We start from the raw sequence: 16083 nt of genomic DNA on the forward strand, positions 1-16083 counted from the left end.
CAACACCAACTACCGTCGTAGAAATGAGCTGGAAAGTCAATTATAGGAAAATGGACACAATAACACAACATGGTGAAAATTTAACAAAACAAAAAAAATCACCTTTAATACATAGTTTATTTCTTAGAATAAAATCTTAAATATTTAATACTTTACTGATACTTCTTTTTCCTTCCGTACACAGAGGCTTTTATAAACGTTTTTGAAATTTTTTTTTCAATATTTTTTGATATGTTTTCTTGTACTCCCATCTCTTGTTCTGGTTGGCTCATCATTAACTTCCAACTTCAGATGTGACCATCCCTCTCGTCTTTGCATCGTTCTCCCCAACCTTTAAGATCTTCTGTCGCTCATTTTTCTGTACCTGCAATGAAAATGAGTGTTATAGAAGGAAAGACAGGTGTCTGCTATTGGCAAACTATAGTGGGGGGTAAGGGAATATGAACCCTTTGGAATTTCTCACATATTATCTCACATTTGCATAAATTGCTCATAAAATGGGGTCTGATCTCTATAATCATGTTTAATCATAAGAATAATTTAACACTGTCTGCCTGAACTAATACCACCTAAACAATTACATGTTATGATGAAGTTATTGCTGCCAAAGGATAGTAATCCAGCTATTGAATCTAAGGGTGTACTCACTTATTCCTCCCTGTACTGTTAGTTTAAGCAGACACTGTTAACTTATTCTTGTGATTTCAATAAAGATGAGACCACATTTCATGACCAATTTAGGCAGAAATGTAAACAATTCCAAAGGGTTCACATACATTTGCCTCCCCCTGTACCAAACAATGAATTCATGCTTCTCAATGCTGTAACCATATAGACAACTGTATATCGATTTTGCAGTATATGGTTACAGCATCATAATATAAAGTACCTTGTGCTTCACATCAGCACGCAGGACTTTTCTATTTTAATTCATTGAAATATCAGTTCATTTAAAGTGTGTTCAGTGTCACATTAAAGGCAAATGTCGCCTTGCTTTAACCAAATAAACACAGTACTGGCACTAGAACACACTTATTTCTAATGGTATACATGAATATGCAGATACTCAGAGCCTACAAAAAGCGCAGCATCTGATAAAATGGTCAGCACTTTTTCTAAGGCAACACACAATATTTTGATAAAAGACAATGCACCAAACACAGAGCCACAGGGATCTCCACCTACACAAGCCAATTCACTGTATGTCTTTATCTAAAAAATAAGTAAACGTAAGTAGAAGATCCAAGGGCAAATAATAAACTTCATTCAGTTTATGAATATATAGCAGAAACAGACAGAGAGCCTCATGTAGCTTTTGGGATACCTTGCTTTGGTTACAGGCTAAAGGTGGTATGGTGACTGATTTAGTCTGGAAGATGAAAAGAGGGAGGTGAGTTAAGTTAATGAGTGGATGGGAAGTGGGTGAGAGAAGAGGACAGTCCGAAAGAAAAAATGGTAATACACAGCGTGTTCAAATTAGTATAAAATGACATTGTTATAAAATGAGAAAAAAAGAAAAGACTAGAAAGGGATTCTTAGTCTGTAGCGCACACACATGAATACTTACACTCAACGTAGTTACGGGCGAAGAACTTCAGCACCTCATCAATGAGGATGACAGGGAAGGACAGCTTCAGCACCATCATCCACTGCTCAACTGAGAGATGGGTGAGCTTGAAGATCATCTGTGGGGATAATGAGGGAGCAGTCAGTACTGTCAAGACAGAGTCAACCAGGCAGGGCAAGAAAAATATCACAATTTATTTTCCTCATGTTATCTCAGTTTCTGATTAGATTATATGTTTCCATGGTAAAACAATTAAATACAGTTTTTGCTAATATGGTTCATGAATGAAGTCAAGATAGACTTTTTAAATAAACTTAAACTTAAACAAAAAATTAATGCTTTCTATAGTACCATTTATCAGTAGACCTAACTATTAACTAGTCCAACAAGACAATCAGAGAGGAGACACTTACGGGCATGGGGTCAACATAGATGATCATGAAGTGCAGGGACATGGAGAGGGTCATGGCAGAGAGCAGCCAGAAGTTGCTCCATGGGGGCATACGCACAAGAGACTGGTTCTCAGACAAGCTAAAGAGAAGTACAAAGGGATGAGTAACTTAAATGCTAGAAGTACATTTCTGTAAACGTAAGTGAAGCTGTACAGATACATAAACATTGTTGAATTCATCATAGTTTCACCTGTTCAGGGCGTTGCACATCTCAATGGTGACCAGCACAGACAGGGCCATGGTCATGGGAGGATAAGCCTCAAAGATCTCACAGTCAAGGCCAGCGAAGTCCTCGTTCTCATCGTGGCACTGCATGAAGTGAGACTGTGGAGCAGAGAAATGAAGGATGATCCTTACTGGTGTGCTTTAACAATGTGGACATAGTCATATATCTGAGAAGGCCTACATACCAGCTGGTAGTAGGTGATCTGTGGGCCAGTATGGTCGTACAGGAACCACCAGGCAGCACCACCAACAGTGGCAGCACCGACATATCCTATCAGAGAATAAAAGCATCACTGCAGATAACACTAAACACAAAACAATGACAATGATGTCACAGCTCTACGTACCACCAATAGCCATGTATCTGAAGAAGAGCCAGCCAGAGATCAGGGCCTCCTTGGGGGAACGTGGGGGCTTGCCCATGATGTCGAGATCGGGAGGGTTGAAGCCCAGGGCGGTGGCGGGCAGACCGTCAGTCACCAGGTTCACCCACAGCAGCTGCACAGGGATCAGAGCCTCAGGCAGACCCAGGGCAGCGGTCAGGAAGATACTGAGGAACAGAGACATAGGTAATAACTACGGCCCACAATGCTTAGATGATGTGCATAACAGTTCCAAGTGCACTCACCAGACGACCTCACCAACGTTGGAGGAAATGAGGTAACGGATGAACTGCTTCATGTTGTTGTAAATAGCTCTACCCTCCTCAACAGCGGCCACAATGGAAGAGAAGTTGTCGTCAGCCAGGACCATCTCAGAGGCAGACTTGGCAACGGCAGTGCCAGAGCCCATGGCGATGCCAATCTCAGCCTTCTTCAAGGCTGGGGCATCGTTTACACCATCACCAGTCTGAACATGAAAGAAAAGATGTTAAATATGTTCTGTTTTTAACTATTTAAACTCACACATTTCACGCATTTGTGAAGCTGTCTCACCATGGCAGTAATGTCATCATGACCTTGCAGGAACTCAACGATCTTGGATTTGTGGGCTGGCTCGACGCGGGCAAAGCAGCAAGCTCTGCGGACAGCCTCAGACTGTTCAGCGAGGGGCAGGTCATCAAACTCACGTCCAGTGTAGGCCTTTCCAGTAACTTCCTCATCCTCTCCAAAGATGCCAATACGACGGCAGATGGCAATAGCAGTACCCTTGTTGTCACCTGAATAAAGTGGAGTCTTTTAGGTAACTGTTTAAACTGCTGAAATGATTTGTACTTCCTCAACAGCAATGATACTGACCAGTGATCATAATGACACGGATTCCAGCATCTCTGCACAGCTGAATGGAGCCAGTCACCTCTTTACGAGGGGGATCCAGCATACCAACACAGCCAACGAAGGTCAGGTCATTCTGAGAAGACCATTATAAGTTTACATTCTTGCATTTGCACAAAGTAAAAAATGAACAAGGCTCTAGTTCTCACCTCATAGTCTGCAAACTTGGTGGAGTCCTCAAGGACCATCTCCTCAGGCTTCATGGGGCTGTCACGGGTGGCCAGAGCCAGGCAACGAAGGGTGTCACGGCCGGTACCCCAGTCTTTGATGACAGACAGGATCTTGTCCTTGATGGTGTTGGTCAGGGGGACGCGGGTGGTGCCGACACGCACATATGCACACCTGTCAATCACACCCTCAGGGGCACCCTGATGAGAACACGAACATAGGGTTGGGACAATTCTGTGCCACTATATGTAAAAGCAGTATGAAAACAAAACAGTATACCTTCACAAACATCTTGGCGCCACCATCACCCTTAGCAGGTGTGCAGTACACAGACATGGATTTCCTGTCACGGGAGAACTCCAGGGTGAAGTTCTTCTTCATGAGCTGCTTGATCACCTATTACAACGTGGATAGAACCGTTTAAGTTGCTGATCAACAAAGTGTTTATCTTTCTTGATGAAGCATGTGACTTACGGCGCAGCAAGCATTGGCTCTCTCAATTCTGGACAGGTTCTTAACATTGGAGTTGAAGACGTTCATCTTCTCAACAAGGCAGCACAGGGCGGTCTCAGTGGCCTCACCAACCTTCTCAAAGATCTTCTTGGACTGGAAAAAATAACAAAGAAATTGCTTAGGCCCAACTTAAGTATAAAGATTTACTAGACATTAATGGCAAATTTTACCTCGTTGTAATCCAGTGAGGAGTCGTTGCACAGAGCACAGATGGTTGCCAGCTCAACAAGTCCGTCATATGAACTGCAGTTTGTCTTTGAGCCTCCCTGGGAACTGTTCAAATTCAACAATTAAACCTCTTTTCCTTTTGTAGTTGAATGGGATAGAAATAGGTCCAAAAATATAACTGTACAATATATAAAAAATCCAACTTACACCTCGCCCTCAGGGGTATACTTGGAGCCAGAGATGTCAAAAGCATCAAGGTCAACATGGTCGCCATCAACACTCTTGATGATGAACATCTTGGTCACACACATCTGGTTGGTGGTCAGGGTGCCAGTCTTGTCAGAGCAGATGACAGATGTGCAGCCCAGGGTCTCCACAGAGGGCAGGCTTCTGACAATAGCGTTCTTCTTGGCCATACGGCGGGTACCAAGAGCCAGGCAGGTGGTGATGACAGCGGGCAGACCTAGCAGACCATGAAATAAAAAGTTGTGAATAGAGACAGACGTACAATCATGTGTTCACTCACCCTCAGGGATAGCAGCCACAGCCAGAGCAACGGCAATTTTGAAGTAGTAGACAGCACCACGGATCCAGGAGCCACCGTGCACGGGGTCGTTGAAGTGTCCGATGTTGATGGCCCACACAGCAACACAGATCAGGGAGATAACCTTGGACAGTTGCTCGCCAAACTCGTCCAGCTTCTGCTGCAGAGGGGTCTTCTCAGGCTCAGTGGCAGCCATCTGGTCACGGATCTTACCAATCTCAGTGGCCACACCAGTGGCAACGGCCACACCGATGGCTTTGCCAGCAGCGATGTTAGTACCCTGTACAATGAAGTGTAAAGTGTAAAAACCTATGGTGGATGTTTAGGAAATAAGTCTGACCCAAAGGTACATACAGAGAAAAGCATGTTCTTCTTGTCCTGGTTGACAGCCCTGGGGTCGAGGACAGCCTCAGTGTGCTTGATCACACTGACAGACTCACCTAAGAGCAGCAGGGGAAAAAAAACAACATTGACATCTTTTCCAAAAGACACAACAGAAACGAGTTTGATCTCAACTCTCACCAGTAAGGATGGACTGGTCAACACGCAGGGTGGTGGACTTGATGGTAACAAGTCTGATGTCAGCGGGGACTTTGTCACCAACTGTGGGGAAACCATTATTTTAATTTGCATGATTATAATTACAGCTATCATACTTTTAGGCAGCACGCTGGTTAATACGGTATTCATGTTGCAGCTTGAAGTAAGTAAAAGTACAGATACTGGAGAAACTAATTACATAGGTAAGTGTCAGAGTAAAAGCCTTCTTACGTAAAAGCATTAAAGTGTATTTCACACTGATTTAAAAAAAAAAAGTTAAATATGTGATATCTTATATTGCGCTGTTGTTATAAAACCAGGTTAAACATGGGAGACTGAATGAGCCGCATTATCTAAACACTGTAACTTTTAATCTAGTTAAAAAATGTTGTGGAGTACAAAGTACAGATATCTGCTCTAAAATCCAAAATGTATTTAAATGTATACTTTTTACTTGTATTTGTACTTTTAACTGTTACTGTCCACCACTGGGGGAGGGACATGCAGTGCGGACAGGTGTTCTTTGACGAATGAACAGCAGTGGGCAGTGGTGATGGGGAGAGGAGGTGCAGCAGGTGCTGGTGAGGCAGGGTATTTATACTCCTGATTTTGTTTTCCTTCAGTCAGCATGTTTTCACAGCAGTGCTACTCCGTCCTCCCTCACTCCCACTGCCTTAAAAAGACACAAGGCTTTGCCATGAGCCTAGGACTGCATGTACGTCAGTAACACTACTGTAGAATACAGTCTGTGATATTTTATTGTCTGTTCCTGTCAGACAAGAAACAAAACATATTTAACATATTTCTTACCGGACACCTCCACAATGTCTCCAGGGACAATCTCTCTGGCCTTGATCATCTGCACACTCTTTCTGTCAGAACGGTAAACCTTGCCCATCTCAGGCTCATACTCCTTAAGAGCCTCAATGGCACTTTCAGCATTACGCTCCTATGAATAAACACAGAAAATACATAATTCATCTACATGAAGTTATGATGCATTTTTAATGTAAGAATGTTTTTTTTCCTTTGAAATATGTACATTTCCTTTTGTAATTGAACAATTCAAATAATGATTAAAACTTCAATACATAAAAGCTGAACAATTTGTCTGTGTGTTGACCATTACAGTAGTAAAATACTCTTATCATATATCACATATCAAGTGCAACAATTTGATGTGGCAAAACTAAAGTTAGTGCCATCAGAATTCCTAATGGTACAATTTATGACCTCCATTATGTAAAAAATGTCTGCAATGAAACTTGAAAACAAAATGAAATATCTGTTGTTTTCAGGACAGTTCGCAGACTTGACTAAGCTTATTTTATAATGGTAATGATAAATTGCTCTCATGTGTGTACTAAGAGCTCACACTATTTTAAGAGGCCTTCTTGAGCAATCACATCACTGATCACATCATAATAGTAACTTGAACTTGTGTTGGTGTTGCAATGGCTATTGCTCAATGGTCCCTCACTGACCTGCCACACTCCAACGATAGCGTTGGCGATGAGGATAAGAAGGATGACAAAGGGTTCAACAAAGGCAGTGACGGTCTCCTCGCCCTCCTCAAACCAGGCCAGAACCTGAGATGACAGAAGAAAAATATTATGTCATTGGCAAATAGACTCACACAGAAGAATGTGATATACTCTGTGTGTAAAAAGTGGTTTCATAATTATGAATTTGATCTCAAGCTCCTATAACTCCTTGCTCTTGAAGTAATAGCCCTCCGTTCTTCTTCTCAGGCCTGACCTTTCCCGAAGGATTCAGTTTCTCTCCTCAGCCTAGGCCTTTCTTAAAATAAACCTTAGCCCTCAGCCTTCCTGACCCCCTGTCTCTCACTTGCTCCTCAATATTCGCCTTCTAAGGCCATCGTGACAGCTGCCCAAACGGGTGAAAGCTTTCTGTTGGAATTAATACACCTCCTACAAGCCCCAGCAATCTGTTCTCTCCTCTCAAGTTGTCATCTTCTGAAATACATAGTACAAGTTGTTTGGACAAAGTGACCAGGCTGCAGTGATACAGAGATTCATGTTCCAATAAGTGTAAGTGGTATCCTGTTAACAGGTGGATGTCTCAAAACTCTTGAACTCTGAAGTGTTCCAGAAAGCATTCTCAGACGGCGAAACAACAGAACAGTCCCATTGACAACGTCTAAACAATAATCTGAGTGCCACTTACGAAGGAGATGCAGGCAGCGAGCAGCAGGATCCTGACAAGCAGGTCCTCAAACTGCTCCACAATCAGCTCCCAGATGCTCTTACCTGGGGACGACAGAGAAACAACATCATCAAATCATACTCGCCCCACGAAGACTGGATCATAGAAGTTACCCCATCTATCCATATGTTTTAAGATGTGATAGGTAATTTTTTCGCATAATTTATGTATGTATTTCGTTGGATTTTAATCTACATAACAACAATGCTGTAGTATGAATAGATAAGAAATAAGTAAATGAATAAACAAAATAAAATAAACCTCAAACTACCTGCATGTTAATGTAAAGACAACTTTGTTCTTGCTTTGTGTGTGTGCACAGTACTGATTACTCACCCTCCTCAGCGGGCAGCTCTGGAGTTCACAACAGAGATCAAAACATGGGGGAAAAAAAGAAAATACAACATTTTATTATGTAAATTGAAAATACAGTATGTCAGGCTTTTGCTAACCACCTAACATGTTTAGTTTACAAGGGATTGTTGTACTTTGTTGAGCCACGGCAGCATACAATTTTACTACAGCCACATATGACATGTGACTAATCTCTTAGCAACTCATTAAGAGTCAATCCAGCACAAGTATATCTGTGCAAACAATTGGCTGCTGGGAAGCCACACAACAATGAAACATTAGCTAATAAGCCATTCCTATTGTTATTGATTAGCAATCATATTGCACACAATTCAACAGTAAGCCTTCTAAGGACCTCCCCTTTTAACCCATACTAAAATTATCTGCCTCTCCTGTTAGCGCCCGCCCCATATATCACCCAGGAAGCTTCTTGAGCCATCACCTGTCTCTCTCGGTCTCCAGCCATCTTCTTTTGCAATCTTTAAATAGCTCTTCAAAGCCCTCAAAGTCTCTGCTTCTCAATGTCTCTGCATTTCTACCAGCTGTTGCAACTCCTCTTTAAAAAGCATCTCAATCCAGTCTTTAGCTCTTAGCAGTATCTCAGAGCACTGCAGTGATGTTAACCCACACAGAAAAAAACTATCATGGCCTACTGAGAACAAGAACTTCAATTTATTTATTTCCAGTGCAAAGTGATGTATCTCTTAGTCAAACTGTAACCCCCTGGCAACTCCTTGATGTGAAAGCCCTTACCATTGTAGCCATATTTGTCCAGGTTCTTCTTGAACTGATCAGGACTGAGACCAGTGTTCTCGTTCACTCCAAAGTAGGCCAGGCATTCAGCTGGCACCTTGGTGTGTGAGTTCTCCATCCTTGTTGGATAGATTAGGGATGGGCCGTCTAACCGTGCCTATCCTCGCTCTTCAACTTCTCTGTTGTTCTCTGCAATGTTCACCCTTTGGTCCACCACCCTCACCTGGAAGTGTGGCACTCTCTACTAGGAGTGCTGGTCTGACAGAAAGAGCGAATAGGCATATGCACTGTCAGGGTTTTATACTGGCATTGGGCCGGGGATTGGTGGACACCCCACAGACTCACGCCTCCAAATTCCACTACAGGACACATGGCGGGGGGTCAAGGGTGGGGTCTTGAGGTGGAGCAATGGGGAGGTGAGACGTTGGACTTGGACAGGAACTAAGGGGGGGACCAAGCTTAGATTTGGAAAAGGGAGGTAACGCGCTGTAGTGGTGATGGGTGTGGGGGGAGCGGGGGTGAGGGGGGCTCAGGGGTTGTCCCACAGATGAAAATGAGGGCTGTTTTTGGAACATGCATGGTCAGTGGAATAAGACGAAGGGAGAAGGTGAGAGAGCGGGACAGAAGAACATCCAGGGCAGGAGGGGGGTGCATTGAGTGACGGCTCAACTGGTTTCTGCTGAAGAAGGCGGCCAGAACAGATACAAAATGACAGTGAAGAATAGGGTCAAATGGTTTTGAAAAAGGATTTTACAAGCATTTACACATTATCCAACCTCTTGTTGAAGAACAGTGTATTTGTCAATTTAAAGGAACAGAGAATCTTAATTATACAATTGATCGTAAATATATGCAAAAATGGCAAAATAAAAATCTACCAGCCTGAATAACAGTAGAAATGTAAAATATAAATGAATAAGTCAAATGTATTAAAGGGTGGCAGCCAAAATACATGAATGCCACAGACATATCCAGCCAGTCATACCGTCACACAGAGCAGAGGAGCCCCCACTACAGATATGTTGGTGGATCAGGTTTTATTTCTCTTTTTTTATGGGTAAGGGAAGAAGGAAGAGTGATCTGGCATGGGCTTAAGTTCTGGAACAACAGATGATCCAGGCGCACACTGCCATTCACTGGGGCACAATGGCCTCTTGTGGTGGGCAGGATTTAGAGCACTGCGCTGTATTGTATTTTGGTTTAAGCATTAAGCCAAACTGAAAATAATTTTTGCCAGAGTGTACTCTACTGTTTTACAGTTTTATCATTTTTTAATAGCCAATAGTCCTCTGAAACTTGTATTAATGTCCTGTGGGTTAAGTGGCTATGCACCACTCTGCTATGACTGCTAAATTTAGATTTGATGTAGAAAAACATTGGCAAGTTCCGACCTTTGATTTACAACTTGTTTTAACAGCAGTAACCTGTAGTAAACCGGCTGCATGGTGGTGCAACCAACACTCTTCAAAGGAATCCCAAGTTGTTGGAGCTGATCAATAAACTGGCAGGCGGTGCTTCAGCCGCCGAGGCCACCGCTCACAGCTATAGTAACACTGACCTACGTATTTACTCACTTTATCATACATGTTATGAATTTTCATACCATGTAAGATAAAGTTTGATTCATGGAACTCATGAAGGGATATCCTGCTTTGTTTTATGTCTGGTCATATTGATAGACACAATTACCATGTACAATTGGGCACACTAGAGCGGCCATTCTCAAAGTTAGGGACATCGCGGCCCCTTATTGATCCGAGATTCTCATGGGGTCCCCGAATAATAATAATAATAATAATAATCAAGGTCAAGGTCAAGGTCAAAGTTTATGTATAAAGCACATATACATAAACTATACAAATACATTTGACTTTGGGCAGTTGACACTGCCCAAAGTGCTGTACATGTTTCAGTGAGAGACACATATATATATACACACACACAGTACAAAATAACAACATGGAATGCTCAACTCAGCTCGTGTTAAAAGCCAATGTATAGAGGCGTGTTTTTAAGAGTGACTTAAAACTCTCAATGGATGAGGCTGATCGAATGTTCAAAGGGAGCTCGTTCCAAAGTTTGGGTCCAGCGACTGCAAACGCTCTGTCACCTCGGGTTTTTTTCTTAGAGCGGGGACAGGTTAAAAGCTGTTGAATGTAATAATCATCATCATCATCATCATCATCATCATCATAATAATACTAATAATCATTATTATAAAAATATAAGGCCTCTGGTGGGCCTTAGAGGCACGGACCGCCCTTTGGGAACCACTGAACTAAAGTTTTCAGCCATCATCAGCAACCTTTATTGCAGACACGAGGTCCAGTAAAAAAAACTGGGTAGAGTTACTAACAATTCAACTTTGGGTTGCGAAAGAGCTCTTGGATGCTCCACTGCACTACTGGCAAAATATTCTATAGACTGATGAAACCAAAGTTGAATAGTTTGGGAGAAACACACAACGTCATGTGTGGAGGAAAAATGGAACAGCACATCAACATCAAAACCTTATGCTCACTGTGAAGTCTGGAGCAGGGTCAATCATGGTGTGGGGCTTCTTTTGTTGCCTCAGGGCCTGGAGAACGTGCTATCACTAATGAAAACATGAAAACACAGAAAAACATGAGACATTCACAACAGCGTGGAAAAAGTAAGTGAACCTGAACAATCAGGATGAATCTTGGACCATTCCTCTTTACACAACTGCTGCAGTTCAGCAAAATTCCTGGGTTCACTCACTTATTCCATGCTGTCCTGTGAATGTTTACTTGTTATGGCCATTCAAAACTTGATAAAATGTAAATGTTTGGGTGGTATTAGTAAAAGCAGACACTGTTTACTCATTCTTGTGATTTTGATGATGGTCAGACCACATTTTATGACCAATTTAGGCAGATTTCTGATTCCAAAGCGTTCACATACATTTTCCTCCCACTGTATAATCCTTTGTACATCCTTTGTGCACATGCACACATGACACTGCACCTGCATCATGGTTGTGAGATCGACTTCTGGCTGCTATAATTTGTTGAGTGTCTCTCTGCACTCTTCAAACTATCAATTCAAGGTAAAATCAAAATTATTTCAAATAATGTGAAAGATTACTGTAGTTACATGTATTAACCCCCGCGAAGTATCCTTTAATTCCATAAAGAGAGAACACACATGTGTCTTATAAAAACATGCCACTAGTTAGAATTGCCCTGGCCCTTGTTGCTCCATAAAGAATTCCTAAATTTGGAATTTGCTTTGTGGCACATTTTCAGTCAGTGACGGCCGTACGCTGCCCAAAGATTTTCCTCCATGATTATGACCAGCTCTGTTCCCAGCCAACCTTATTTGTGAAGCAGCAGCAATCCTAACAGGATCTCACTAAAGCCTGTAGGATTTAATTATCAGAGGTAGCACAGAAAGTTATGCACTATCCTGAGAATCCTAACATTACCAATATCGATGGACCCCTGACATCTGATGCCACTCTGTTCTCACTCAAACATTTCAAATTTATCCAGAGTTGTGAAGCGTTATTCACCCGGGCCTGGGCTCAGCTGTTGTACAGGCGCGCTGGCCTCACGGTTTTGGGGGTTGGCCTGTCAGTATCCCCCTCAGAGCAGAGCACTGACATTTAACTCAATATCTCAGAAGGATAAGGTTTCTCCTATGCTGCCTCACCTTCCGCTTCAATATATCGGTGAAGTGTCAGGAGCATGTGTGCAGGACTACTACTACTACCAAAGCCCTTGAAGCGGAGACCCTCATTCCCTCCAACCCCAGTGTGGCGCTAACATGCCCCGCCCTCATGAAAGGCTCCCTCCTAGGACTGCGAACTCAATCCCTGTTCCCAGTTCTGCACAAGTGTTAAGTACCAAGGGGGCTGCAGCTGTACGCACAACTATCTTATGCAACTAAGTCAGTCTGCCGACTTGCACGGCATAAGAAAAGTGAGGGACAAGGCCACAACCAAGAAGACTGTATCCAGAATGCAAATTTAGCTATTAACAATGCAGATTTCTGCATTATAATTGCTTTGTATAGGTTATTTTCAGTTAGGCCTTCATAGGTGGAAGACACAAAACAACAAAATGGTAAAGAAATAAAGAAAGAAAAGTAAAGTAAATGGTCTCTGTATAGCACTTTTCCACCTATATTAGGAACTTAAAGTGCTTTATTATAGCATGGATACAAATAATTGATGGATTCAGATGAAACAGCCAAACTGTTAAAATTGTTAAAATATATGACAAACATTGAATGTATAATAAGTATTGGTAGCACTGGTTGGCTTACAAATAAAGTGTACAAAAAAACCCAACAACAGCAGGATTGACAGTGAGGACATAATTAGTACTGAGCTATAAGACATTGGATAAAGGAGCTCCGATGCTGGTGTTAGCTAGGTACTTGTTACAGTATTAGCTAATAGTAATAATAGAAGTGGCAGCTGAGTCTCTGAATCCAGAATTCCTCAGGGGATATAAATAGAGCAGGTGACACTATGCTGCTGGGTATGGCACCACGACAGCTTTGCAGCTTTTTAATTTCAGAATGCTGGACCAGGTGTTGAGGCTCCAAAGTGTGGTTTTCATCTTCTTTACATCTATCAGTGGGTGCATTCAACAGCATCATATCATTGAAAAAGGTGTGGACCAATAGGCACAGGGTTTCCTGGTTGTTCACACCATTCTTTACACTTACGCATTTAAGCCACTGGGGAGGCTCGTGAAAGTGAGCCCCCTCGGTCAAAAGTGGTGTTCCCCGTTCCCAGAAGGCTACCTATGAGGTGTCATTCACTTGGCTGCGTGCACATATTCAGTGACTTTTACTAAGAGGCCAAACACTCAGCAGCTTGCTCTTATATGTTATTTACAAAATCAGTCCTTACTAAATATAATTTAAACATCCAAATGCTCATATAAAAAAAACTTGGATTTTATGCTTGAGGAAGACCTCAGTCATAATGTCTTTTGTATAAAAGAAACAAAATGTTAATGATTGATGACGATTCAAACATTGAGAGAAACAAAAATTTAAATTCATATGAATTGGCAATACAATCTTTTGAATCTTTGGTATCACTTTATTTTACACTACCTTGATACATTGTACCTAACTAAATATAATACAATGTAATGTGCTCTGAAACAATCTGTAATAACTTGTACCTATGTAATACGTACACAACGGAATAACTTGTATCAGTACTTTATAAGTACTAATACAGTACAATGTAATAGGACACCAGACCCTTAGGGTTAGGGCTTACGGTTAGGGTTAGAATTAAGTCTTATTACATTATGTACCTACAAACTACAAATACATATTATTCCATTGTGTATCCAACCCATAGGTACAACTGTTTTAGGAGGCCAGGCTGGGCTTCCATTGGCGTTACAGTTCATTTATTTGTAACACTGTGCACTTCTCAAGCAAAGGTTGGCTTTTAATACAAGTGTTACACAGTCTACTCGATATCTCAGGAACAAGGTCACTTTGAGCTCTCAAGACTCACTGGGCAATACAAAATTTAGAAACTTAATCCTGAAGAAGCTCCATGTTGAGAATCTGAGCCTCTGAGTGACAAATAGTGTTACGACCAAGCTTGCTATTAAGATTAAGGTGACACTTTGGCCCTCATATAAAACCATCAAGTAAGGTATTCATTTGACATTCATTACATTCAAATTTAAAGTAATAAAACATCTATATCAGTAATTGTTGTCTATTGTTTTATTAGCCTATAACAAATCACACTACACTTCACATCAGCACTCTGTATGGAGCTCAACAGCACCGCCCACTTTGAAACTTTTCAGTTCAGGAGGAAAAAATATATAAAGAATTTCCATAATCAAAATAAGACTTGAAATGCATGTCAGAAGCTAATCAGCTATGTTGTAACTGAAGGAAAGGAAACACATACCATATTGCACATTTTTTCTTACTCTGTGGTTTACATAATTTCAGCCAAGTCTTGTAATTAAAATAGATGTCCACAATAATAATGCATTGGTTTCATATAGCTCTTTTATGGACACACAGACGATTTACATTGCATTATTCATTCACTGCATACTTTGTGTAGGAAAGCTACTATTGTAGCCACAGCTGCCTTCGTGGTAGAATGAGCGAAGCGAGGATGTCAATCTACACCATCGGCTGCTCTGACGCTACCAACCACTCACTCACTCACTTCGTGTTCCCAGGAAGACAATCTCCCATCCAAGTACCAATCAGGCCCTACCCTGCTTATCTTCCGAGATCTGACGGGATTGGACAGAGCAAAGGGGGTAAACCCACTTAGCTGATTAGCCTCAATTATGTAAAACTTTTCTTTTTAACGCCTATGGGATTTTTGAATGGAATTTTAACTTCCGGAACCCAACACAGGGTTGGAGGTGGGCAGTACTACTGAAGTCCTTTGATGACAGGAAGACGTATGCACGCCTGGAGCATAGAAATCCAATACTTTTTGACAAATATAGACCAAACTAAAGTGAGGTCAATTTCCTGCACTGCGCTTGTGAAGGCATTCTGAATGTTGTACACTGTGACCCAATTTTCATATTGGATGTTTTGTTCATTTTAACATATTTTGGTCGGATATACATTTAGACAGCTCCTCAATCTAGAATAGGTGGCGTTCACGATTTAGAATGTGATGATGTCATAATGTCAGATGGAGGGCAGGGCCAATGCAACTCTATGGGAGAAATGCAGTTTTTGTAAGAAATCTCCAAAACCAAAAAATTACAAATGTTTTTCCTCTTCAGTATTTAAACGTTATTGGATTCACAAACCTGTGATATTATTTTTATGTCTGAAAGTCCTTTCTTTTGGACATCACCACACTCATGTTTTCGCATATTGTCACCACTTTTTGATGTTTTTCAGAGATAATAATTGGACATTAGTTCATATGTGCCGACAGAGCAGACAATGAACTTTGTGAAAGTTTTTGTTTCATGTGGATTCCTCCAGTAATGACTGAGATATGAGCCAAAAAACAAAGACAAAAAAAAAATGCATTTTGTCAGTTACCACAGTTACCATAGTTACCGTCAGTTGACCTCCACCTCAATGTTAAAGTATAGGCTCTTTAGAATGTCGTGATGTCACGTGAACGCTACCTATTGAAGGGGAACTCTTGGGCTAAACGTGACAGGGGAACAAATAAGAGCTCAACAGCGCCTTCCTGAGGCTGGCAGATGTATCGACAGCATATGATCAGGAAAATTAATGTAATTTTTAACGTTACGTAGTCTGCGACAGTTATGCAAAGTATACAATACATTTTTA

At 41.5% G+C, this 16083-nt stretch overlaps 1 protein-coding gene across 1 annotated transcript; it reads right to left on the minus strand.

Annotated features, from left to right (window-relative positions):
- Nucleotides 1-73: 73 nt before the first annotated feature.
- atp2a1l (ATPase sarcoplasmic/endoplasmic reticulum Ca2+ transporting 1, like) lies at nt 74-9063 on the minus strand. Its single transcript, XM_079578081.1, has 22 exons — nt 8785-9063; nt 8014-8031; nt 7639-7721; nt 6936-7040; nt 6262-6400; nt 5434-5514; nt 5266-5351; nt 4894-5191; nt 4575-4830; nt 4370-4472; nt 4161-4292; nt 3966-4082; nt 3668-3886; nt 3483-3594; nt 3180-3403; nt 2873-3093; nt 2592-2794; nt 2430-2515; nt 2210-2343; nt 1981-2098; nt 1568-1685; nt 74-364 (listed from the first exon to the last, which is right to left on the minus strand). The coding sequence occupies exons 1-22, from the start codon at nt 8900-8902 to the stop codon at nt 351-353; spliced, it is 2985 nt and encodes a 994-aa protein (XP_079434207.1). The 5' UTR covers nt 8903-9063; the 3' UTR covers nt 74-350.
- Nucleotides 9064-16083: the final 7020 nt, after the last annotated feature.

Source organism: Gobius niger (genome assembly GCF_951799975.1).
Source record: "Gobius niger genome assembly, chromosome: 19".
NCBI lineage: Eukaryota > Metazoa > Chordata > Actinopteri > Gobiiformes > Gobiidae > Gobius > Gobius niger.